This window comes from Heliangelus exortis, chromosome 3 (genome assembly GCF_036169615.1).
Source record: "Heliangelus exortis chromosome 3, bHelExo1.hap1, whole genome shotgun sequence".
NCBI lineage: Eukaryota > Metazoa > Chordata > Aves > Apodiformes > Trochilidae > Heliangelus > Heliangelus exortis.
This window is the reverse complement of record NC_092424.1, coordinates 51,381,373-51,409,136: the sequence shown is the minus strand read 5'-3', so window position 1 is coordinate 51,409,136 and position 27,764 is coordinate 51,381,373. Positions and strand designations below refer to the sequence as shown.

At 37.3% G+C, this 27,764-nt stretch overlaps 1 protein-coding gene across 1 annotated transcript in view; it reads right to left on the bottom strand.

Moving 5' to 3' along the window:
• ESR1 (estrogen receptor 1) overlaps nt 1-27,764 on the bottom strand; it is a 155,555-nt gene that overhangs the window by 33,988 nt on the left and 93,803 nt on the right. Inside the window, 1 exon segment of the mRNA XM_071740589.1 lies at nt 14,422-14,754. Coding sequence (XP_071596690.1) covers nt 14,422-14,754 — 333 coding nt within the window.

Here is a 27,764-nt window from a genome sequence, read left to right as displayed (position 1 = left end):
TTAGACCATGTGCTGGCCCAGTGGGGCTGTAGGAACAGCCAGCTCAAAAGCAAGGAACCCTTTGGAGTGCTCCTGTGAGTTTTGGGGACAGCAAGTTCTCATTGAACAGCAGCCCAAGGAAATTATTCCATAGGATTTCATTATCTGGGAAAATCTGTCCTGTGCTGGGGGATGGTCAGTCCATGCATCCAAAGCTTGAGACTTTTTCCTCACTGTGCTCTCCCTGGCAAGGATGGAGCCTGGGATGGGTTGTAGCTCAAACCCACAGCTAACACAGTACAGACATACCCAGTGAAGCCAGGTGCTTTCATATCCTGGCTTTTCTTGCATCTGTTGCTGTGTCTGCCTTGACTAAAACACAGTTTTTATTTTGCAACTCTTTTGCTTTGTTAACAAAAGATTATTCCAGAAAGTGCATTAGCAGCGCCAGTTAATACAAATGTTTTAAGGCCTTCCATCACGGAACATAATAAAAGTAATCGGCACTCACATAGCACTTTACATTTTCAAAGGGCAGTAAAGCCATTAAGTATTATTAAATATATTTTATAGATAGAACACAGAGATGTTAAGTGCCTCATCCAGGAGGAGGTAGGATGAGGATGGAGGTGTGGCAGGCTCTCAGTGCCTTTCAGTCCTTTCAGTCACAAAAGGAGAAGTGTGTGGAGAAGCGTCCGTGAATTCAAGTGCAAGTTCTGTTTGTTACAAATAAACAAAATGTTGGGGGAAACAAAACAAAGAAATAAACAAACAAAAAAAGCCCACCAAAAACCCGAAACAGAAGAAACTTAACTTTTCTCATAGAGAAAAAGGAAATAAAGGCTTACTGAGTTAGAGTTGGGGGAGAATTTTTTAGAATGAGGCAAAAAGCATGGATGTAGGGAACTAAACAAGTGTTAATTCTTAACTGGTTTTAAAACACTTACTAATCTAAGCAAGGTAATTGCTTGTATAAAAAATCTTAGGCCTAGCTTTCTTCCCCCTCTAAACAAACACTTTTGAAAAGTAGTAAAATAACAACAAAACTTATGGACAATAATAACTATAACCACAACTACCACATAAGATCATTGCTAGTGAGGGCTGCCTGCCAGTTTGCTGGTGAAATTTTATCATACTGTTTTATAACCAAGAAGGGATAGATATATATGTATTTTGTACAAAATCCAAGCACATTAAACGATCAACAAATTATTACACAACAGATTCCCACAATAGTATATAGCACTTATTTAGCATGCTAATTATCATTCACTCCTGGACTGTAATTCAGATGTCTGAGACTCAAGAAGACAACAGTAAGATGTTACTTTATTGTTCTTTTTCCTCTGGGAGTTGTGCTGTTCTCAGGGAGTTCAGGCTTGCAAATGAAATGCAGAGATCATTGCTTGCATACTGAGAACAACTGCATCCATTCCCAGAGGTACAAACATAGGAACAGAAACAGACCATCACCTTTGCTTTCAAAGGGTATCCTCTGAGTCTTTCACTGTACAGGTGAAGGAGGATACTAATGTTATTTATTAGCTGCTTAATAAACTACGCAGGATGAAGTAATACATCTTTATTTTCTCTGCAACAGTTAATTACATTATGCTAAATTTATACTAGTGCTCAGGCCAGTTGCAAGTAAGTTTGAGGTTTGGGGGGTTTTTTAATTTTTTATTTTTGTAAGAGTTCACTGCTATGCAAAATGTTTTCCATCAAAAGCAAATCCAGCTAAAATCATTTGTGGGACTGGTTATGCAATCTTGCCTGACTTTTATAAACTCAAAAGACATACTCATAAATACAAGCTGTCTTCTCTACTCCATTCTTTCCCCTCCTCCCCTCCCTGCCTCACCAAGGCTGCTGTTCTCCTGGTCTGTTCTGCCAGTTTAAAGCATTCAACCAGCTGGTGAAATAACCCAGAAAGGAGGAGGAGGGTGAAAGGTGGGCAATGGGCAGGTAGGGAGCACCAGCCACCTCAGATGGTTTGCACTTTGTGTAAACCTACCCCAAGACTTGAGGTCATGTCCAGCATGAGTTGAATTTTTTTGTATGTTCAGCTGTATCCAAGAGAGCATGAGGTTTCCAGCACTTGTTTGACCTCCTCTACTAAAGTACCAGGCTGTGCTCCAATCACAACCTAAATCAAATGTAAATAAGTGATAGTTTTGTGGCTGTTTGAGGCAATAATTTCAGGCAAAAGGTCTCTTGAACAACCACTCACCAAGTTTTTAAGCAAACATATAGTCAAAGAAAGGCGGAAAAGGAAACAGACTGAAGTAGACTCTTTCACAGCTTTTTAAATGACCCCAGCATGCCCCTGGGAGGTTTCAATAGGACTCTTCAATATGCAGTTACTAGGGAAGGATTTTAAAACCAAAGATCAACCTGTGAAACTTTACAGCTGTTTTCAGTTTTTACAGAGTATACCTACATGCTTTTTCTTAACCCTTTGACTAATTTCACTAGAACTTGACTTAGCAAAGGCACTTTGTCTGGGGCACTATTTCACAGCAGCAAGGTGGTATTTCATGCAAGGCTCTGCAGCCCTGCTCAGAGCTGGCTTGGGCAGCATCACATGCCTGGCACTTGCTGCGTCCCTGTGAGATTGACCTTGCTAGAGGAAGAGGGATCTAAAAACCCACAGGTTGGATGAAGGAGGTTATGTTTCACAGTCTAATGGCCACATGGGTCACAGGATAGGGGTGGCAAGTGAAAAAAAACTTGATTAAAGCGAGTCTGGAGACTTACTGTACCACAGCCAGCTCACTTCTACTTCTATGCACCCCATTTTCTCCAAAAATTTCAGGGTATAAAACCAGTTCTATTTCTTATCCTTTTTGTTCTGTTAGTTATAAGAAATTATAATTATAATTCTGTTAATATGAAATACCTAAAGTTCATCATTAGACAATTTAAAACCTTTTGGGAAAGCGATAAAACCCCCTTTGCATGATAACACAAACAATGACCAGCCTAAGCCACTCTTCTACACATTTATTGAAGAAATTAAAAGCTGAAATTAATGATTATGAACCCTGTTCTTCCTGAATGTCCCCCAAATCCTGTTTTTATATTTATGATTATTTCCAATAATTTTGTTTAAATCTTCAGGAATTAGTTTCACCATCTCTACTTATATCTCCACCCATACCTGGAAGCTTGATATGTGACTGTTGATTTTAACATCTTTTTTTGACTAGAAAGACTTTCAAATTATGAAATTGTGAGGGCTATCATCTCCCCTTCTTCACTCACAAAATCCAGCAAACAGAGCACTAAGCATTCTGCTCCACAGTCTATTCCATACCAGGACCTACTGTACTTACTCTCCACTGAACCACTTAACACTCATTACAGCAGCATCTGGAACTAGCAGAAAAGAGGATTGTTTTGCAACTAAAGGAAAAGAGGGAAAAACTGTCAGGCCTGTAGTGAACTTGAAGATTAAAACTTCTTCAAGACTACAAATAGAAATTTCTCAGAACATAACGTGCTGTACCCAAGAAATGAAGCATAACCTCAGAGTTCATGGCCTGGTCATTCTTTACAGTCATTAGGAAATACAGCTAGCTTGATTAAGGCACCTGCAATCATTTTATTTCTTCAGATTGTTCACTTTGGGAGAAGTCTTATTTTTGTCAATCACACTTGAATGTGAGTAACAGAAACCATGTCTGCATATGTTTTTTTCTATGTTCGTTACGTCAGCTGATACCTACACAGAAACAGAAACATGAGCATATATGAGATAAGGCTCAAATATTTATTTTCCCTCCAGTTCTTTTCACCCCTACATGGCTGGTTTTGAACAGAACCCAATCTCTGAAAACTCATCCAAGACATTATAATGACACATCAAAGAGAACAAAGACAGCAAAATTAATTGCGGCAATTTCCTTTAACCACTACAACAAGAAGAGCATTTTAGCAGCTGTGTGGGAGTGTCATCATATGACAGAGCAAAGGAATACATTACAGGGAAAGCAAGACACTGTAATGCAGCTGTCCATTTATATTCATTTTCTTGTTCAAGGGAACACACAAAGTTAGCAAGCATGTTTCCAGAAAGCACATCATTCACTTAAACCCCTTCTTTTGCAACCTGTGCTTCAATGGATAACAAATCCATTTCACATTTCAGCATCCACAAAGCCTCAGGCAACCTCAGGAAACTGTTGCATGTTGCATGGACACACTCAGGTGTGCATACAGACCGCAGGTATTGGACTTGGAGAAACACCACCAAGCTCCTGCTCTGCCTGCTGAGACATATGCTGAAGCTAGAACTGTTTGGAAGCACCCTGAGGGCATTTTACATGGGCAAGTGACAGGCTGGTGAGTCTAAAACACTCTGGAGAACATGTCAGATTCACAAAATGAAAATAAATAAAAACAGGCTGGTTTGTATCAGGGAACAAAAAGTGTGCCCCAAGCTGCATCATCTTAGTTTTCAGCACTCCACCAGGCACCTATTTCTAATATGCCACATTGTCTATGGTACTTAAAACTTCTAGGATTTATATGACTTTTTTTCCAAAACTGTCTTCATTTTAAACAGGTAACTACATTACCTAAAATCTTAATTAAGTGTATTCTTTCATATTGAATAAAATACTTAATTACACCTGAAAAAGCTATTATCAAGGAAAAAGGCCCAAAAATGTCATTATGTATTAAGTGAAAATTATTCTTCTCTATTGTTTGGATCTGCCATGACACAAAGAAATTAATTATTCACACAACTCTGATGGAGACATTTGGAAAAGCTTTGAAACAGTTTAGATATCCATCCAAAGTAACTGGAACTATAAACCCTATTTGTTATCCTCTGTCAGGACTGAAAAGTTGTATGGAATTCTGTTATATTTAAAACTCCCATTAATAACTACAACAACAGCAATTAGAGATTAGAAGAAAAATGTGTAACTTTCCCCAGAATTATAATTTGGTATTTTTTTCTAACTGGTAAAAAAGGAGTAATTTGACAGACTCTTGATGGATGAGAATAAAACTTCTAGCCTGAATTAGAAAAAATGACCACTTCACACAGTTCAGACATAGAATATGAGGCCCTTTTATGAACATCACCATACTGACACTCAAGGCACAATTTGCTTCATATATAGAAGACTTTTCAGGCTGAAGACTTCTGTCCTCAGAGGTAGAAGAACTGTGGTTGGTGCAGGAGCCCTGAGACAGCAAACATCATGATTGCTACCCAAATGATGTTGCCCACATTTGAAGATATCCTGGAGGTTCTTGGGTTCTTGCTGTATACATCTACAGATCATCTATGTTTATAAGCATCTAAAAACACACTTAAATGCAGTCTGATCCCAATGAACCTCAGGTTTTACCACTCTGCTCAGAAAATCAGAAGCTAAGAGACAGAGTGTCAGGCTGGCAGCTTGTTAAGAAGGGGGAAATCAGCTCGTGGGCATTATACTGAACTAGTTCTGGTTCCCATTACAGAATTATTACAGAATTACTTCAGAGTGGTTTCTGACAAGCTGATACCTCTGTCTCCCACCTACTTGAAATCAGCACTTAAAATTTAATCCACAACATCACTTGCAAATAAAATATCTCCTAAGAAAGCTGGTAACAATTATTTACTGTCAGCTGAAAAAGAGCAGATCTGAATTTATCAGATTGCAGTGATGAAGTTTTACGAAAATCTCTCAGAAGCACTACTACTGATAAAGGTAAAAAAAGCCTCATCTGGAGTTTCAAGAAAAGGGCACTCTGACTGAAGTGTCTGCTGAAATAAGACAGTAAGGGAAATGTATTTATGCTGCTTGTCTGTGTCTCATTCAAATGTCAGGATGTTTTTTGAACACTTGATTAAAAGTGACCCCTTAAAATAAAAAAAAAAAGAAAAGAAAAAAAATGCCTGGAGTGAAACAAAGGTACAGAAATAGGGAAGAAATAGAGCTGAGGAACATAATGGATTTCAAATAAATTACTTATTTATATATATATTACATTACTTCAGACTTTAAGTTTTCCTTAGACATACTTAGCAGCATGAAAGATCACTTCTCAGGGTATTTTTGCATACACCTGAATACAATAGCTTGTAAAACTTCCACAAGATATAAGCCACATTTCTTGGGAAGAGGTGCATTGGCAGTGCATAAAACAGAAGGATACTAAGCATTACTTTAAAAACAGCAGATTTAATTCATATTCTATACCTTTAAGATCAGAATCTTCAAATTAGGGGATTTTTTGTTTCACAGCAGGGATATGTAGGATACTTCGTAGCCTTCCCATGCGGCAGATCAGTCCCTGAGATATCAATTTCAGGATGGATACAACGTGGTACATTACAAGAGTGTTGTAAAAACGTAACATAGGAAGGCATTGGCACAACCAGGAGCCAACTCAGATTTTCCCAGTGATAAAACAACATTCTTCCCAAAAGTCCCACTGTAAAAGAACACTACCCTACATGTATACTTGAGGGGAAAAAAGTGCATTTGCTATTCATATCAGTCAGTGGTTCTCCACAGCCATGTTTATATGAATAACAAATGGGGAAAATAATGAAGTCAAAAGTAGCATTGACAAATACAATGGGTTTTCACTGGCAGCTTTTCTCTGTCAGGTGAGACTGCTTATGTATAGTGCTTTTAAAATGTGTGAGACATTAACCTGTCAGTATCAGTGGTTCATTCCATCATCACTGAATAAAATTTACTAGAGCTTTTCTTTTCCACAGACCTTGCAAAATCCCTCTCTGGAGAAGAAAAATAAAAACCAAGTGCTGATTCCAAAACACCTGCCACATGCTTCTGTTCCCTTAGGTGTACTTACTACCTGTACAGTGCAGTGGCCCAATAAATTTCCAGAAGTTGCTGCTTTCCTGAATGACAAAGACAGAAGAACAACTTCCAAAAAAAAAAATGCTCTAACACAGCAAAAAGAAAAAGTGGGGTTCCTCTGTCTTCCAGATGGTACAGATTAGTGAACAGCCATTTTTTGCCTCGTTTGGCAAAGAATGTACTTGCACTCCGGGGATGGGTGCAAAATAAAGATGCTCTATGAACCAGGATGCATCTTGAGTGAGGGGGAAATTACCATGCTTCCTCTTCCCTTTGACTCTTAAACCCCTCACAGCTCTGTCATATCATTACAGAAAATAGTACAGATGAAGCAAAAATATGAAAATTAGAAGCTACACAACTTTCTACTTCAGCAAACAGGATAAGGGCTCTAATTAGTGCCAGTAACTAGAAGGTTTGTGCAGGAGAGACTGGAAAAGACCTCTCTGTTGCAGCAGAAATAAAGGGAAATCAAATTAGAAAAAGGCTTGAGTTAGAGTTGTTTGTTGCTATTCATTCTGGGTACACTGTCACCCTCACATTTCAATTGACTCAACTGTTTTGTGGTGAACTGGGCTGGGAATTCAAACAAGCTACAGGCAACGCAAAACACATGCACAAGAAAAGGCTTTTTTAAAACTCAGATCAACACTGCCACTTGCACAGCTGCCCCAACCCAGGGGGAAGCAGAGGGGTAGAAACTACTCTAGCCAGCATTGCAACCAGAAGAAATACTTCCCAAATTACTATTCCACTAAGTACATCCTACAAATATGTGTAAAACTCATATGAAATATTGCCTTTGCAGAAATCAAAGATTTCTGAAGTAGGTCAGACATGCAATACTGCTATATTCTTTTGTATTAGTATGGCAATATTACAATGTTAGCCTTATTCTGGTCAGTTGTTTCTAATACAATGAACATACACAGTGATTGCTCAATGTTTTAGAAAACATTTGGCTCACTTGCTAGTAGCCCATATAGTCACTTCTCTATTTACAGTGATGTTTTCAGAGGAACAGCAGCTCTTGCAGAAGATGCATCATTATTGGGTTATTGACACGTTTTAATGTTCTCTGGAAAAATTCTAGTTAACCTAGAATGCCACATTATTTATCTTTATGAACCAAGGAAAATGAAGTTTTTTGAATTTTAATTTTCTAAGTCACCTCAACCACTCCAGAATGAAATTTAACAGGGAACACAGCCTATTTTGTCTAGAGTCCAAGTGAGATTTTGAACAGTAATTTTCCCCTTGCCTATATATTAACCTTAATTCTGGATCTTGTGACTTTCTACTGGATCAACTGAAGAAACTCCAAACAAAAAATTTAAGCTGCATTGACAAAAAGCACTGAAATTTCTGCCAACATGCATTTTCTTTTTATGAGATCATGACACTCACAAGGAATACCAAATACCCAGGAGAATCGTGGGGTGCTCCTCAACATCCTGAGCAGTACCCCTCTTGGTTGTGGAAAAGGAGCAGGTCACGGAGCCAGAGTCAAGGTCTTGATTCCTCCCTCCTGTTTCCAGGACTCCCCAAGAGGCTTAAGAAGATTTAGGTTTAGACCCAGAGTCTAACTGCAGTGGTAAATAGTTATTCTCCATCTCCCTGCTAAGGACCTGGTGGACAGCTTAGAAGAAACAAAGCTTTCCATAAGGAATGGAGAAGGCAATATTTCCTTATGGCCACTCTTAGCTGAGAACAAACTCCTGGAAGAACAAGACAATCACAGATTTGTCATCCCCCATTCCACTGCAAGCTATGCTTTAACTTGCTTTCACTGGCTTAAGTTTGCAGCAGTCCATAACTAACACAGAGACAAAACAACACACTCTTTACACACATAGTTCATTTCCTGGAGAGACAATAAAAGAAAATAAATGAGCTGCGTAACAGATGTGTCATATAATGCACCATTGCAATGATACAGACAGGGTAAGAGCCAATCCAGAAAAAGGCTGCAATAAATCTCTCCCAACTAGTTCTACATATCTTAAAAACTCCTATATATCTAATGTGAGATTTAAGTGAGTGACTCATTTGAACAGAAAACTAATAGGGATGATATTAAAAGAACATCCAAACTGGAATGACAGCTAATTGTGCTCAGAGATGCAGTACTGGAGAGAAACGAAAAGAATTAGGCCGAAGTTATTAAACATCAAGTTATTAAACATCAAGGGCAAATTTATGTGAATTATGTGAACAGGGAACAATGGGTTTGTGCGCATGCACATACGTGTCGCATCAGTGCTCTCCAACAATTGCATATTCTTTTTCTAAATTATTTTAAGGAATAAATAAATCAGGAGGGATCATTACTTACTGTTTACTTAGAGTGGAAATTAATGAGCGTTTCTTGGAAAGCTTCAGGGTTCAGAACTGCTCAGGACTCTAAGACAGATATGTTCATCCAAGAGTGTAAATTACTTATCAACTAAAGAAAAATAGCAGGAAATGTTTTTATAAAAAGATGGCTTCTTTTAGAAATAAAATATTAGACTTTAAGTGTTTAATTTCCTTAAGTTTTGGCAAAAAAATGTAAAAATTATTACTGTGCATGCTCATTTTTACCTCTTTGTTTGCCAAGACAAATAGAGTTGCATCTACAGACATCTTTTATAAAATGAAGTTCTATGCTATTGAATGCCAATGAAGTCCAATATGTTAGTTCTTGTTAACAGAATGTTAGGTCCTTCTTACTTCTTGGGTGCTATTTTTCATCTGCTATTATGTGGCAAACAGTTAAAGAAGATTACTTACAGTAAGTCAGGTTTTGTTCCTGATAGTATCTTTTGCTTGAGACACCTTGTTGGGAAGCCCCAACATTCAGAACTTTGGAACTCAAATATTTTTTAATCTGGAAAGTTCTGAACAGAGTCAGCCTTGTAATAACACTTTGGCTAACAATTTTAAAGTCATTGTGTACATGAGAACTTCACATACATGGAGTATTTCCACAATCTTAATAAACCTATTTGGAAATGTGCACACTTGTTAAAACGGACATTTATAGGCTGTTTGCTTACTGATTTAAATTGCACCATGTACTCCATTCAGGAATATTTCAATGGAGAGATATACTTGAGTGTCACCACTCTAAAGAAGGCTGTTTTTTTCAAAAAAATTACCTAGAGTAGAACATAACTACTGTGCTAAGCTAATAAATGGATAGCTTTGGAAACTTGTATTAACTGTTTTTAAAACTGTTCACTTCCATAAACAAAGAAAACTAAGGCATTTCTTGAAAATCAAATATAACAGCATTTTAAAAGAAACACTGAGGTTCCAACTGTTACTGATTTGTTGGAAAATTGTTACGAAGACTGCTATTAGCTATATTTCTTTTTTCCCTAAATATGTGAAACACAAGCAAGCTGATTTTTTTTTTTCCATGGGTTGGTGTCACTGAAGTGCAGTGTCAAACTGTGGGTATTGTTGGCCTCTTTACACACTGTTCCTAATTTAACAAACAGAGCAGTTTAGAAGGTCAAACGGGAAAACAATATCTTAAGAAAATAGAAACTTCTGTGGCTTTGAAATAAAAAAAAATCAGTGCCAAAATGTTTATCTCCTCGGTTCATGAAGCCATAAAATAAGTACAGCACCGTGAATCATCTCAAAACTTCAAAGCCTGTATGCCCAGTGTACCATTTTAGGGCTATTAAGTTGTACAGCTACTGTACTTGTAGTAAATAGTTATACAAGACTGTAGCAACAGTGCCAAAGATTTCACCCTTGCAACAAATTTTCCTTAAAGCTACACTCTTTACCATGAACTCACTGTACAAGTTTGTAGTTTCTCTTACCATCCCAAGAGCTTCTGCACCCCAAAAAAATTACCATCACATTGACAATACTAGTTTTAGAGAATACAGTACTCTATTATACTAAATGTACTAAATTATATATACAGTAAGTGAAGGATGAAATACAGAAGTCAATTCCCTTGACACATCAGCATTTCTGTAGAGCAGAAAGTAATGGTTTTGCTTATTGAATCAAAGACCCTAAACTGAATTAGTGAATTTCTAAGCCTGCAGGTTATATTCCTAAGATGTTATGTAAAAAAAGAAGAAAATAGGAGACCATATTTTCCAGGAATGAATCAGAAATGAGCAGAACACATTCACCTATGTATTCACGTGTTTCACCTACGATAATACCTTACCCACATGTGATTTTTAGTGATGAGTCCCAGTTTAGTGGTAAAAGGCTCAATTTCCAAACGTATGTAAAGTCTAGCTACTTGCAATTTGTTTGCACCAGCCTTATGTTCAGCTGCTTGCTGCTTCAGCTGGCTTGCAGGCACCACTGGTGTCTTACAGAGACCATCTGGGAGGACTTAAGCCAAAGTCTCCATCAGGCCATGTAAAGAGCAAGTCCTGTGGGGCATCCTGAATTTTTCTGTGTGTGTCATAGGACACTGTACAAGATTTTTGTTCATGTAATCTGGCAAAGCCACTTTTATCAGTTGCCAAGGTTTCAGAGGGAAACTAAAAGAAGCTTTTGTGCACTTGGCATATTACGAATTGGATCATTACGGGAGAAGTTATGGTCTCGGTCAACAATCATGTTATATTTTAATGCTTAAGATAATTTTTTAAGATTATGCACAAGAAAGTGACACAAGTTCTCTTTTTCCCCAGGAATTTGTTAACACCATGAAGATTGCAGCATCATTTTAAGCAAATCTGAACTAATGCTGCACAAGTTGCAATCAAGATTTAGACAACTTCTCACCCTCCCAACAAGGACACATCTGAAAAAAATTTGGAGCTTTTCTTCAGGATATTTTTATAACATATCTCTGCCAACACTAGACTGCACATCCCATTATAAATTAATATTCGTTACTGATTTTTGTAGAATAGATTTACTTCTATCCAATATATCTAATTAGCTGCTGCTTCTTCCACACCCATGTATTTACATCATCAGAATGACTGGCTGATCAAAACACCTTTGCTAGCTGCTTTGACACACTCCCTCTTCCTTAAAGCCCATACAGCAAAATAAACTCCAATCATGTCCCTGAAATCCTTGCATTTATTTTTGAGCCATAACTTCCTTGTGTTTCTTCTCTGTTGATATAAATGTCTTCCTTCCCTCCTCAACAAATATGCTGTCAATCCAGCCACTTGTGTTGACCTGGCTCCTTGGTTTCTGTCAGCTATGTGCCTGCATTCAGCTAAATGAACTTGAACAACAATTCCAAGGCTTGAGAGGTGTGCATAGGAGAGGCTGTTTTCTGCAACACTTTTTTCGTAGTGGTAAAAATCACATTCACTTTCAAGAAAAAAGAGGCTTTTACCCTTGATTCTGAAGCTTTGTAAATTAGCTGAGAAAATAACCGAGTGGAATCCTACAATGCTGATGAACAAATCATTGAATGTAACAGAAAAAGTTTTTCAGTTCTCTGTTTATACATATAGAAAAATCCTCTCTAGTTGATTAGAACCATCAAGTGAGAAAAAAAGCCACCATGCCTACTAAACCATGTCCTGCCATGCCTCACCTACAGATTTTTTTAATAGCTCCAGGACTGGTGACTCCACCACCTCCCTGGGCAGCCCATTCCAGTGCCTGATTACTCTCTGTAAAGAAATTCTTCCTAATATGTAGTCTAAACCTCCCCTGGTGCAACTTCAGTCCATTTCCTCTTGTCCTCTTTTTATTAACTTGGAAGAAGAGACTGAGCCTCACCTTGCCACCACCTCCTTTCAGGTAGCTGGAGAGAGTGACAAGGTTTCTCCTCAGCCTCCTCTTCTCCAAACTAAACAGTTCCAGTTCCCTCAACCTCTCCTCACAGGACTTGTGCTCTGAATTTTCACCACTTTTGGCTGCCCTTCTCTGAACAAGCTTCAGCAACTCAATATCCACAAATTGTCAGTAACTTTATACATTTGATTTTCTAATTTCAGAGGTTTGCTTAGGAAATGAAGCATCTATTTGGTAAACCAGGCAGTTTTTTGATGTTCATTGGATGTAATAATCTTGTGACAATCTGTTTTAGGAGACTTCTGGATAAAAAACAGATTCAGGGTTCCCTAACATTGTTGCTCTTTATCTAAACACATTTTCATTAGTTACATTAACCATCAAAATCATGTCATAGAAGACAAATTATTCCACTTGAACATAATGAATTTATAATGCAGTATATTAACGTTGAATGTAAATTAACAGATTTTAATAGTCTTATATTAATTATATCTCACAATCAGCTGAAAAGTCACATGAATTTAGCTGTTTTGACAGTAAATAGTTTTAACACTATAGACATATATTAATTTTTCAGAAGCATTTTGTAAAGTCATAACCCTAAGCATACATAAATTAACAGAACTCACCCTTGACATGAACAGAACGTAGATCAGTCCTTAACCACTGTGACTTTGTAAAGAATAAAATTCTCAGGTGATTTCTTACAAGATACGATGAGAAATGAAACACACATAGGTCCTCATTGATCATAGCTGGAGCCCACAAAGTGACATGTGAAAAGTGCTAAAAAGGGAACCCATGAAGACTGGAAAAGACTCAGATTTTGTGAGTTATTGATTTACCAGGAAGAGTCTTGCCAAGTTTAAATGAAGGAAAACAGAAAAATGGCATAACCCAGGTGTAATGCTGTTGAGGTAATGCGCTATGTGAGTAAGAGCTGAGGTGAGCTCTTTAACATCCCTTCATAAAATAGCAACATAATTTTTATGAAATAAATGGCTAAAGTAAAAATGTAAGAGAATGGAATCCCACTGAATGATAAAGTATAAATTACTGTGTATGCTGGCATTTTTACAAAGTTAAAAGTACAGCATGTGAAATGAGTTTCTAATAAACGCTAAATGTTTAACTTATAGTCTTGTAGTCTGAAATTTTTTTAAAACATAAACTTAAATTTGACAGGTACTCTCTCATTTCATTAATAAAAATAAATTAAATTATATGAATTAATGTGTAACACACATTCAACCGTGAAAATTGCTCACTTACACTATTCTGTAAATCACTTCCTGAAAAGGAGGATCATAGCTCAGCAGCCAAATGCTACAGATAAAGACATCTAGTTCCAGCAGGAAAAAATTTCCTACAAGAACTGCTATTCTGTCTGTGTTTTTCAGACTCGAAACTCATGGAAGATCTGTAATTCCTGTTCAAAAGGATAAACTGGCAATTAAATAAATAATAGTAATTCTTATAGGCTCAGTAGCAATGCTGAATTTATGGCTTAAATTTCTGACGTGAGAGTAAACCTTTTTTTTTTCAAAAGGATCTAAATAATTAGCATAATTTGATTAGATCTAATCATTTAGATTTGGCTTTTCGTAATCAATAAAAAAAACTCTCCAGTATTTTATAGTGTGGGGAAATACCTTTCCTTGAATAAATATTTCTTCAAAGGTCACTTACAGAGCACTCTAAATATTTATCAACTCATATAATATACAATTTGTGGAGTTTTATGTATTTACACTTACGTGAGCAATTTGCATGAAATTGGAATGTGTAATGTGAAATCTGGTTCGTCTTTTTTCTATTGGTTTCAGATGTAGAGGTTTTATAGTCCACTGGGGCTTTTTTTTTTTCTTACCTGGAACTCTCTTTGCCCAGTTGATCATATGCACTAATTCTCTGTCTGCAAGGTTGGTCAACAGGGTCATCATAGAGGCTTCATTGAATGGTCTATTTGGGTCGTATTCAGAATAAACTATGGGTGGCTCAGCTTCCAGCAAGGCACTGACTATCTGTTCTGCCGTCAGGGACAAGGCTGGACTGTTCTTCTTGTTATGTTTAACCATCAGTGGGCTTGTCCAAAGGGTGGGAGCTCGCAGCTCTGTAGAAGCCTCCCCATTCCTGGAATCCTGCTCCTCTCTTTGACGTTTTTGTTTCATCGTTCGTCCACCTCTGCGGTCCTTCCGGATTCCTAGAGACACACAAGAAAATAATGCACTCCTTTCCCTCAACATATGTATTATGTACACACTTCAGCCAGTCAGCAGCTGCATTAACTCTCAGTGTATTTTCTGAAGACTTCTTCCTTCTGGTGTCTCACATCAGCAGTTGGAGAGAAAAACTATTTTCAAAAGTATAGCATCAGCTATAGTTTGCTCCTTCCTAAAATTCTGTTCAGTTGGGCTTACCCAGATCTGCCTTAAACCCACAACAGGATGTAATTGGGAATAAATAAATATTTCTTTACAGCACAAATATGTGTCAACTCTTACCAGACAAATCTTTTATAAAAACAACAATGATAGCTTAAGGATCTGGGTGGGACAGATGAATCACAGAAGTAGCTCTCATGAACTGTCCAAGGAAATTTTGCTTAAGTTCATCAATTATTTGAGATGAACATAACCCAGTAACTTAGCTTGTGATCTTCTTAGTTACATAAAAATCATCCCAGAAAAAAATCATCCCTTATAAAATGAGCTTATGCAGCAATAAAAATATTACAAATAAGTAGATAAAGACAAGAAAAGGAAAGATAATTGCAACCTCAGAATCTAATGTGGGAGGCCTACTGTAAAAAGGCTGTCTTTGTCATTACTGCACATTTCTGCAACATGCATGACCCTGAACCTTGGGATATTGTCAAGTCAGCCATAGCAAGTAGAGCAACAACATAAGACCTTACAGTGGAACAAAATCTCCCTTTGTGGAAAGATTACAAGAAAAATATAATGATAAAGGCCACGTGCACTCCAGCCATAAAGGGAAGATTAGGTCTGGCTCTGAGTGGAGGAGGCACAGGCATTTTGGGGCTGAGTGAAAAACTTGAATCAATCATCAAATAGGGCTGAAGGCCAAGAAAGTAATAAGGAAAGCACATAAGGAATCGAGCTATGAGGAGACAGCGGCTTCTGATGAGGCTTATTCTGGTGTTCTTATGCAATATGGAAAGGAGCACTAGTCTCAGTTTGCAAATCAAAAGAAAGAGTAGCTAAATGATTCAGGAAGAAGAAAAGAGAGGACAATGTAAAAAAATGTTCCCAACCAATCAAAAAAAACTAACTGAAAAAACAACAAAAAAACCCAAACAACACAAAAAACAACTTTGAGAACTGCTGGCACTTGCAAGAAATCTGTACAGCTCTTTTTGATGGGTGAGGGAGTGGGAAACACAATTTTGCCCAGCTTTTTCTACACCACAGACATTTAAACCTTTAGATTCCCAGTCTTCATTAGCAACATCTTTATCTCACAGCCAATAGTCTTTCATAGAAATGTTGAATATAAGTGGGTGCCCTTCCCTAGTCTCAAAGAAACAGGGAGCATCTATTGATCTATTTTCCTTTTTCTTTAAATACAGTGATATTTGCACTGAATTAGTATGTAAAGATTAAGCACTTAACATTTAATTAATTCAAAATCTTGTAGGCCTCTTGAATCTATCCTATTAATCTTTCCAGATAAAGCAAGCTCAATAAATCTTTCATCACTCCTACTACTTAACCTCTCTACATTTTCCCATTCATTAAACTCATTGCAAGCCAAAAGTCTCAAGTGCATTTCTGATCTTATTTTTCATTCAGCAATACCAATTTTTCTTACCACTAAACTGTTTCTATGTACAAAAGGAGGGGGAGATTCTTGCTATGAAACAAAAATGTAAGGCTTAATTTGGCACAATATCATCCTAGAGTTTTACTCATTGGTACACTCAGTAGCATGCATGCTCTATCTGTAAAAGATATTTTGTTGTACATTACCTATCAATGTATTGTTTTTTAATTAAAATTGCCCTGTGAAACTTGCAGACATAATCATGTGAAATATACTGCACGAATCACACACATCTACAGTTATCCATTTCCTTTTGAAGAGTTAAAAGCATCCTTGTTGCCTGTTCTTTTCAACATACTCATAAACAGATGAACTCAGAACTAACATAATTCAGAAACAAGATCTTGGGGTTAGAATAATACCATAAAAACATAAGATAGGTTAGTTTAGAGAGTAAATAGAAGGGTAGAAATTACTAGGAGAAAAAGGGAGGACAGACCACCGTTATAAATCACAGATTTTATTAACTCATGAAGCACACTACAATGAACACTGTGCAGTTCTGTCCTTCGCATTTGAAAAAGAGATATAAAAGAAATTAAACAGGGATAAGAGGAAGATGATCTGAAGTGTGAAACAAATTTGATGCAAAACCAGCTAAACTGACTAGGTGTGCCTGGCCTGTAAGCCAGATACAAGACTACAATATCAGAAGTAGCAAGATGATAAATGAAGTGTGAACATTGATAGCTCTCAGCTAATACAAGGCATGGTATAGAATGAAACTACTACATGCAACACCCAAGACAAACAAGAAATAATGAAAGTGTCAATAAATTAGAAGCTGGTATATGTTAGAACACTGTAGGCCAAATTTGATGGACAAAATAATCCATTAGGAATTAATAAATAAATAAAAATAGGATACCTTTGGCTTAAGTCTCCATTGCATAAATTACTGAAAGATAAGAAAGCATTTTTTTATTTTTACTTATTCCAGCCCTGCCTTGTTAAGTAAAACAAGCATGTGATGAGAATTTGAAGTAACTGAGGGAAAGGGGCAAATTTTAGCACATTTAGCTTCTTACAAATCAACTAGATTCTAAATAAGATGAATGATTTCATTTTAATTCCTTTGCAAGCTTCCCACTGGCTCTCATTCACCTTGGAAAAAAACGGTGCATTCACTGAGCAAAGTTGAACATAACCAGTTTGGAGGAGATGCCCCACAATAAGAAAATTTTTCTTATGTTTTTCCTTCAGGATTAAAAATAAGCAACCAACCAAACATAGTAAGACTACATTGGATTTTGTAGAGACCAGATCAAAAAAAAAAAAAAATCTGTAAGAGTATGCATTCCTTCTGCATCACATCAGCAGTTTTTATTAGCACAGACAGAAAGGTTTTTGAGTCTGTGTAAGCATCATACTCAGAGATTCACAGAAACAACTAAGTATTCACCTAGCCCTAGATGGACAAGCAACATTATTATTAATTGTCTTGGACCAAATAGAAATGAGTATCCCTCAAAAAAATGCAAGTGCCTTCAAATCTCCTTCAGCTTAATCAAATTTTATCTCTGTTAAAAAGAGATAATAGCGATACACAGTCACTAATACCAAAAAAGACAACTCTATCCAGCTACAATTTCATTGCCAAAAGTGCAATGATCCTTTAAGGTTTTTTAAATATATGAGTGCATTAATTTTGATTCCACAGTTCAGCCAATAAATGAACCTCGATTGCCAAATGTTATGAAAAACAATATTCTACTAAAAATGGAAGTACTTGCAAAAGCTCTAAAGGCATTTCCACTTGAGTTTTAAAGCCACAGGCAGTTTTATAAAGCTTTATATGTAAATTCAGTCAGCATTTTAGATATGGAGGCATGTTTCACAACTTCTGAGTTACAAATACAACTCCAGTGATTAGCAATAAAATTTCATATGGATCATGGAGGCAATGTTATTCAAATAAATTCTTCAGTAGTGTTTTTCATCATGTGATTAAAACAAAAGCAACATTAAGTTCCAGGCTACTAACAGTAGCTACTAACAAAGTCCTACAGTGTATTGGATGAGCAAAATATGTAATTATAATTAGAGGAGGGAGAGGAGGAAAATAGAATATAATTTGCTTTGCTCTGCATGAACCATAGAATTAATGCATTTAATATTTAAAGATACATGAATAATCTCAAATTCTAGTTTACTTAAATATATTTCCTATGAACTGTGTTAAATATATGCTTCAATTTTTTAATTATTATTAGAAATTTGTTAGGAACATTTGTCAAGTAACATTTGTTTGCAATAAATAGGAACAGATTTGATAACACCCGATAAACTTGTCTTCACACTAAGACTGAAAAAAACCTGATATAAAAAACGCATAAGACCTTCATCTTCTCTGTCGCCCATATGTACAACATTCATGATCCTGGTTGTTCTCCTGGGATGTGGCTACTAATATGAAAACTGCATCTACCTGCATTGTAAAAATTTATTCACTGTCAGCCTATTTATTAACCCATCCCTTCATGCTTCACATTAGTTTTGCCAGAGTTCCAAACATCTTTCTAATAGCTGCAAGCAAAAAACACAGTGAAGTGATTTGCTATAATAGTATTTTCCTTCGAAGGTTAAAATTCTCAGGTTAATTGTATACTTAACCTTACCTTGTTTACCTTCAAATATAGAAAAATAAAGTCCATTCCCTAGTATTTTTGAAACCTACCTCAGACATCTTACAGAGGTCTAGTTCTCAGATTGCGTATTAGGGCACAGACTTTCAGCAAATAGTTTTTTTATTATCTGTATCTGCAGTCATCAGTCCTTCAGAAGGCTCCACGCACTTCACGTGTAAAGCCCAGCTTTACAAACACAAACTCTCCTTATTTGTGATCTCTGAGATTTTGTGATCCCTGATCAATGTCCATAATTCAAAAATCTCTGGACTTCTTTTCAGTTTCTGCTTCAAATATATTTCTGTGCTTCACCTTGCAAACAATATGCAAAATCATTATACATATTTAATAGGGTCAAGAGGCACAAAGTTTTGCAATTTTCTGGAGGGCAGCTACTATTAAGATCATACCATGAAGTGGTTCAATAGGTCACATCATTACTTTCCATGTTTTCTAACATATGAGAATTTAACTTTGCAACTTTGATCACCCATTAATATATTTTATGAATATACATAAAGAACGTACATATCATACACAGAAATTTATCTTTCATCAATTTAATTGTAACTGTTATTGCGTGAGATAGTCAAGTCAGTTAACAACACTGTTCTGGTCTGGGAGAGGACATAACTTTTATTTTATAGAAAAATTTAAGTAGGAAGAATGCAATTACACAAATGGTGAACTTAGGCAGGAGTAGTATCACTTATCTTGCAGTTAGTGATGAGGATGTTGCAGCTGCAGTTATTTTTTCTCAGAATATCCCTCTCAGTAAAACTGGCTTAGTCTGATGCTGTCTACCTTAGAAAAACCTTACAGCAACAGGACACTAAGATCTAAGATAAAATCACCGCCTTCTTTCAAGAAATCTACAAGTTTTGTATCATTGTAAAGCTCGACCACAAAAATCTATTCATTTCTACAGGAAATCCTTTTGTTGTAATTCCCTGCCAACAAATAAGCAAAAGCACCACGGTCTTTCCAAGACGGGAAGCACGTGCTGTGCAACCAGAAGTGGCAGCACATTTGAAATCAGAATTCCAGGCCCACATACTGGGATGAAACCTTATGTTTCTAGTCTCTAGCATTTTATCCTAGAAACTATGTAACATTTGTTGGAAACAGGAGGGTTTATTTCCCATTTCAGCAAATAATAATATTTTTCTCTGTTATTACATATGCTTTTTTATGTGTATAATGAAGTAAGATTTTGTTTTGCCTCCTGAAGGAATATTAGGGAAAGATGACCAGTGAGAGCTCTCACATCACCTCAGGAGCTGTTATTTGCAGGAGAATGAGGGAGAAGAAACACTGCCCCTCTTCCTTAACACTCAGCGTTCAAGAAACTGCTCTGCCACTTCCCCTCTTAGCCCTGGAAGGCAGGGGTCTAACAGCTAAGAATTCATAGGAAAAGCTGATGTCCTGCTTCGGGAGGAGCAGGATAAACCCTTTCCAGTCCTGCCCGGCGGTGCAGGGTGGTGTCTGTGCAGTTCCCGCCCGGGGTGCGGGGTGTGAAATGGCTCCATGGGGAGGGGCCCAGTTGGGCTGTGATGGTTTCTGCTGCCACTGCTGCTCATGTTCTTCCCTCGCAGGAGAAGACCATTGCTCATCATGAGAAGCTGCCTTCCCCTGACTTCCCAACTAGGAACGGCTTGGGTGCTCCAAGAATGTTGAGGACCCTCACCAGGATCCTGGACGCAGGTCCTCATCTGCTGCTGAGTCCAGCGTGGGACTTTGCTCCTTGGGAAGAAGTTACCAATTCAGGAGCATGGGTTCTGTGTTGACTTCTTTGTCTACATTTGCCTGTAATTCACCATTGCTATTTGTTGTCATTAAAACTGAGGTAGGGGAGCTTTTTCCAACCTTAAAGTCTCTCTCCCTAATTACCCTTTTTATCTTCCGTTGGAAGGGAAGTAGGGGGATAACAGAGCATCTGCCAGGCGGTCATCGGGTAAAACCCTGACAGCAGAACAGACAGAAAAATTGAAACAGCTACAAGGAGACTTGATGGAGCTCTGAAGGGGGCGAGACAATGAAACTGATGTGGGAAATAGGATTAAGTAATGTTTTCTATGTTATATTTAATATGCAGCACATAATTACTGGATTGCAAAGTAATTCTAATTGCTGCCTCCATAATTTTCCATCACTTTGTACACTTGGAGAGCTCATGTACTCCACTCAGGTTAATTATAAAGATCTTTCTTCTAGTCTCTTTCTTCTTTTAGTGTATTTTTCTTGTTTCAGAAGGTAGACCTGGTATTTTCTTTTTATACAATGGCTGAAACAAGCCTATCTTTCTAAAATCCTTGCTTTGCAATATAGCAGTCAGTATATCCATATGCTTTTTGTTTTTAAAAATTTTAACTGAATATTTTCTTTGCACTTGCTGAGTTTATGCTGCACAACAGATTTTTAAAGCACTAAAGGACGATGTTCAAATCCTTACCCCCTTTCATGGACAGTGCCTTGACAGAAAGAATTTATCTGTTTATTGAAACATAGATCAGGGGTATACTGATTATTTGGAGCTCTTTTACCACATGGTCTACAGTATTAAATTCATATAATTTTCACTGATTTACAGAAGTATCCTGCTTTTAGTACTTTCAGTAGTTGTCATATATCATAAACATGATAAGAATAGATTAAAATGTATAGGCTCTAGCCATGTAAAAGCTATGAGATCTCAGGTGCTCTCCTTATGGAACACATTATATTATCTTTTACCTGAAGATCTCAGGGCTCTTTTATTCAAAATCATTTTAAATATCCAAAAACCCAAAAAGCTAAAGTCAATGTACGAAAACTTAAAATCACAGAGTGAAGAAGTAAAAAAATGGAGAGCAACACCTCACTCACCAATGGTAAACTTTACCCATCCCATGTTGGTATGCATGTGTATATTACTTAAACATTTCACTCTAAAACTTTAGGCACACATAAAGTTTTCTTTTTCTAGTCCTAGCCCTGCTGCATGCAAATAACCTGTTTATCTATAGATAGCGTTAAGGCTTCCACACTGCAATTTGGGGACAATAGAAAGGCTTTTTAACAAAATGACAGATCTCTTTAATATTAGTGTTTACATAGAGTCATTACAATTCCAGTAATAGCACAATAGTTTTCTACTGCTGCAAGGAAAACCTAGTCACTCCAATTGCATTTTAGCCTCTCTATTTCCTTACCAGAGGATACCGGGTTTAGAGTGCAAGTCCAGGGAAATAACAAATCCATGAACTTTGAAATGCACTTTCTGGCAAAGTACCATCAGAGAAGCAGCGTGCTGCTGGACTAAATATTAATTAGTCTGAATATTTCAAATCACAGGCAAAAAAAATCTCTGTCACATTATTGGGCTTGGTTTTGTTCCCTCACTGCTTAAAAACCAGATAAACATGAAAAATGTTTCACTACTGTTCACTGTCTTTCCATTACTACCAGAGCCTTGTCATCTTGTAGTTCCCACATTCAGTTCATTCAGGTGGTTATAATGCTCCAGCTGTGGGCACAAGGAAGCAATTACTGTTCAACTGTCATTGGCACATAACTTAAAGCTGTACCACCAATGGTATATGGGCAGCACGCTGTAGATCCTTGCAGTAGTCAGCACTCTACAAATTAACTTCCACTTTGTATTTGACAGGCATTCAGATGGCATTTCAGGCACTTAAGCTAGTGAGAACAAAGTAGATGTGCAAACTTGACAATTCAAAACATAAAGTCAAGCTATGTATCAGAACTGGAGACCTAGAGTTAAGTTTCTGGGCAGCAAGCATATAAGCATTTCATTTGTTTTAGCCTTCTTTCATATCTTACTGGGACAATTTTACAAAACAACTAACTTTTAACCCAAGGAAGAAGTCCTACTTAAAAACTGTTTGCTCAGAAACAGATTTTTATCTTTGAATATTTTGTTTCCAATTTGTGGGTTCCTGGTAGTGCAGGCCATTCCTTTTAAAGCTTCCTTTTAATTTCAGCTACACAGCTGCTGCAGCTCCTGTGAAAAACAGGTTCAGAACAGGGCTGATGGAAAAGTTTGGGAAAGCCAGCTTTATGCACAGGAAACAACATCAACACCTAAGTTAAACAGGATTACAAAATTAAGACATAAATTTATTGGTGGACAGAAAGAGTGGGGATAGTGAGTGTACCAATGGTGTGGGAGCCATGCTAACCCCCTGTAGCAATCAACAGCTGTGAGGGCAAAGCCAGCCATGGTGGCAAGAAATCACTTTTGGGTTTGGTTTTTTTTGTTTTGTTTTGTTTTTTTGTTTGTTTGTTTGTTTTGAGAGGACAATTAAAAGATGGATCTATAATTGGTTTTGGAAAGAGTCATTGGTAAATGGTTTACCAGCTAACCACCCAGTCTGGGGCAACCTTTGAACCTGCAGCTCCACAGTTTTTTTCCCCATCGGCAGACCCCAGATGATAAGGCATGTTTCACTCTTCTTTATATATGCATAGCCCTGCAGCATTACCAGCCTGTAATTGTCTGTTTGTCAAAGGAGAATTTCAAAAGTATGTGAAAACACCTTCTCTTCAAGAGCAATCTACCTCATCAGTATTGTGTTGAAAATTGTCAGAGAGAAGAAATATCTGGTGTTTTGCTGAACAAACCCTGCTTGAGAGTTAAATATTAAGCATATGTGGTAAGTAAAAGAGATTATAAATAAGAAGACATCCATCAGAAACCCAAAGAGTCTATAGCCTAACTGGTGATCAGAGTATTAAAGGCACATCCAAAGAACACAAATCCTTTACAGCAGTGTTCAGAAAGGAAGAACACCAAATTTTCTATTCCAGAAAACCTTTATATGGGGAGTAAGGGAACCTGTCTGAAACCGAAGTGAGCGTTGAAGAGGCTAGAAATCCAAAAGGCTCTCTCAGATGTCCTAATCCAGGACAGATTTACTAAACTGCTAAAGAGCTCTGGGACTTAGCCCAGACCCACTTGGTGTCAGTGCTGCCATTGTTGAAAGTTAATGATTGCAAAAGGAAAACATTTTGAACATGCCAACAGGTCCCCTGTGGGCATGAACTTAAAGCAACTGGCTTTGGAGTCTGAAAGGGGGATTCAAGGTAGGCAACTGTCTCCTAATGCCCTCTTAACAGATAGAGCTCATTAGGCCTGTCACCTGAATTCAATATTCTTTCAAAATCATTGGAAATAAAATAAAATCCCACAGCTCTCTCTAAAACATAAGGTCACTGTACCTGCTGTACATAAGCAGAGGTCAGAAATGTAATGGCATTCTTCATAGATGTATAAAAGACAGAGACTGCTGAAGCTATGATTGCAATGTAGGTCCTAATGTTGCAAGGTATCTTGGTATGACAGTCCTTCCAAGGTGATTTTTAAGAGCTTTTCTGCTGGTTTCTCTCTATATAAACAAATTATTTGGTCTCAGAAAAGCAACACCACTTTCCAAATTCATATTTTATAGGCTTAATAAATTACTTCTTTTGAATATGATTCAGACAATCAGTCCCTTTATTTCATATCCATTTCTTTTTAGAAAATCAAACAGAAATGTAAATTGTGCTGAAAACCCAGGTGGGTTTACAATTACTTTAATTGAGAAACATTGTCTGAAATCTTCTAAAAAAATTAATCAGAATTTCATGTCTAATTTTGAAGAGGCCTGTCTCAAGTGACAGTGATTAATAGCCTGTTTTCTGACAAGAATATCTAGAGACTCAGTTGTATAAATAAATAACAGATTTTTGGTCCATGCACCTGAATGATGCAATTTTTTCCTGTTCCTAAGAGGTTGATGACTGCTGTACATCTGCTTACGTGGGTGTTTTGTTTCTTTCTCCAAATGCCTCTTATCCTTTTCTAAACTGGGACCTTTTTTTCCTCTACAACCATGATTACTTCCATATAAACACAGAATCATAGAATGGTTTGGGTTGGAAGCAACCTTAAGGATCATCTAGTTCCAACCCTCTGCATGGGCAGACCACGTTGCTCAAGGCCTCATCCAACCTGGCCTTGAGCACTTCCAGAGAGGGGGCAGCCATTCAACTTCCCTGGGCAATCTGTTCCAGCATCTCACCCCCCTCACAGGAAAGAATTTTTTCCTAACATCTAGTCTGTATCTCCCCTCTTCAAGTTTTATGCCGTTTCCCTTTGTCCTCACACCTGTGTAAAAAGCCCTACTCCAGCTTTCTATTAGAGAGACAGTGAGAGAGAGAGACAGAGAGAGGCTGCAGCTAGGGGATGCAGGGCCCAGGGCTTGCATTCAGATATTCTGGTTCAATTCCTGGCTCTGCCATCAGTTTGCTCAGTGATCAAGTCTCATTGCATATCATAGGGCTCCAGTTCCAGGGTAGGAACCAGCTACAATGCAAGTCATAAAACTCATCTTCCATGTAAAGTTTTTAAAGACCTGGTGATGAAAAAGGCTGTTAACAAGCAGGCAAATGTTATTCGAGGTCTCTAATGACTATTCATAACTCACAGTTTCAGAAGCAATGATATACTAATTACAGACAAAGGTGCAAGATAATGATTCATATTAATCTGTATTTTGGGATTCACAGCACGTTTTAAAGAGCATCAGAGGACATGTAGAATAGAAGCAAGAGAAGTTCAATTAATCCCTCATGCAACTGAGTCCCTTTTGGTGCTGACACTCCTACACAAATCATACTGTTTTGGCTACAGTAAGTATGGCAACAGCCCCATTTCTAGCCGGTATTTACAGAGCCATAGACATTTCAGGGATCACAATAAAGCCTTTACAGGAACCATACATCAATGTGGCTTCAGGATATGGTTTAGTGGTTTTGGTCGTTGGATTATGGTTGGACTCTGATCTTGAAGGTCTTTTCAAACCTCAATGCTTCTGATTCTATGATTTGGAAAAGCCAAGTAGTTTTAGGAGTCTGAATCCATGAATATGATTCTCAAAGACTGCAAGAAATTGTAACTGCTACATTTTGGAAAGTAGATAAATTAATTAGGGTATTGAAGCTATTTGGCCTACCATATCAGCATTGATAGTACTAGAATTGAAATGTAGATGGCTAATCAAGTGAAGAACTGGAAGCTCTAGTACTCTAGGAGTTTCTCAAGCTCAGCAAGGAGAAAACACCAGCTGCTCTCGCTTGCACAGGTGCTTCTTCAAAACCAGGGAATGCACAGTGACACCCTGCAGAACCTGTAGTTGAACAAGTGGCAGGCAGAGGTGGAGCCACAGCAAGGGTCTTAGACTTCACTGAAAATTAATCAGCAATTTCACTGGACACTGTCTCACTGCTGTATCCATTCCCAAGTAATATCACAACTCAGATAAGTCATAAAAAGAAAGTTTAAGTATGTAAAGGCCATAAAGCTAATGTAAACAAATATACAGGTATAACTATTCTAGTATCAAGTTTCAATTTGCAATTTCAAATGAATGTTCAACAGTAAAACACAAAAAACTCTGCAATATTAAAAAAAAAAAATTATATAACTAGCTATAACATACAAATAAGGATGAGACAGGTTTTCCCATTTCCACCTAACTGTAAAAGGCTTTAAACAGCTTGCCTAAATTCAGTGTTAAAACTGCAAAAAGCAGGTGGCCTGATGAAACCTGGGGTTCCTTCTAGCCAAGATCATTCTGTAAGGTGGAATAGGAAGATAAAGTATTTTTGGCAAAAGTCTTCACAGAAACAGTTTCTCTTTCCTATTTTAGGGGCAGAAGAATAGAATATTTTGTTTTGTGAAAATTTAATGGCAACAATCCAGTTTGAATTTGCTCAAAGGAGAGACAGAAACATTTCACTAAGAGGTCTTGTTTCAGTTCCTTTAGTTCCTTTCCAGGAGGCTGTTCTAAACTCACAAAACTTTGCTTCAGATGATGTTTGATTACATGCTTTCAGCCCATCAACTAAATCTTTAAAATGTACATTTCCTCATACTTTTATCAGACCCTACCTACAGAGTTATTTGGCCAAGTATAGATCAGTATGTCTAATAAGTATCACAAAGGTACTCCTCATACAAACCAAACTAATTTCACATTGTTAATCCATTTTCCTTCATTCACTAATTTCTATTTCTAATATAATATTTCAATAGAATATAATTACCTGAAAAGTAGACAGTCTGGAGCCCTTCCAGTGGTTGCACCAGACATCAGTTTACCTCTGCTTTGAGAATAATTTTAATAACTCTCTAGCCTTTTAGCACAAGCGAATGCAACATTTAGCACAGACAAAAATCACCAAGGTGATCCCTGAGAGGATGTCAGATTTGCCAATTTTGTTTTCCTTTACCAGTAAAAATTTGTCTTAAACTTCTGAAGCATTATCACATTGAACCAGACTGAATTCCCATGCTGTTACAAGCAGGTAACGATTTCAAAAGAATGTAAGAGAAAATTGAAAGCCTCCAGTCTCCAGAATGTAATTTCTGAAAGTTAATTAATGTTCCTACAGGCACTTGGAACTTGGTTATAACATACTGTTAGGGCAAGCACAGACTTTTATTCCCTGGGCTATACCACAGTAATTTCTGAATGTTTCTCAGATACTTTGTGAGGGTAACACTGAAAGATGTAGGCTTCAAGTGAACTGTAATGCTGTCATTTCATTATCACAAGAAGCAATTCTTAGAATCTTCTCTCTACAATGTGACATTTCAATCTGTTCAAAGAAAGAAATACCCCAGTCATGAGACATGATCACCACCTGGGAATAGCTCATGAGCACCTGGATCCCTGATTGCCACATTTCCTAC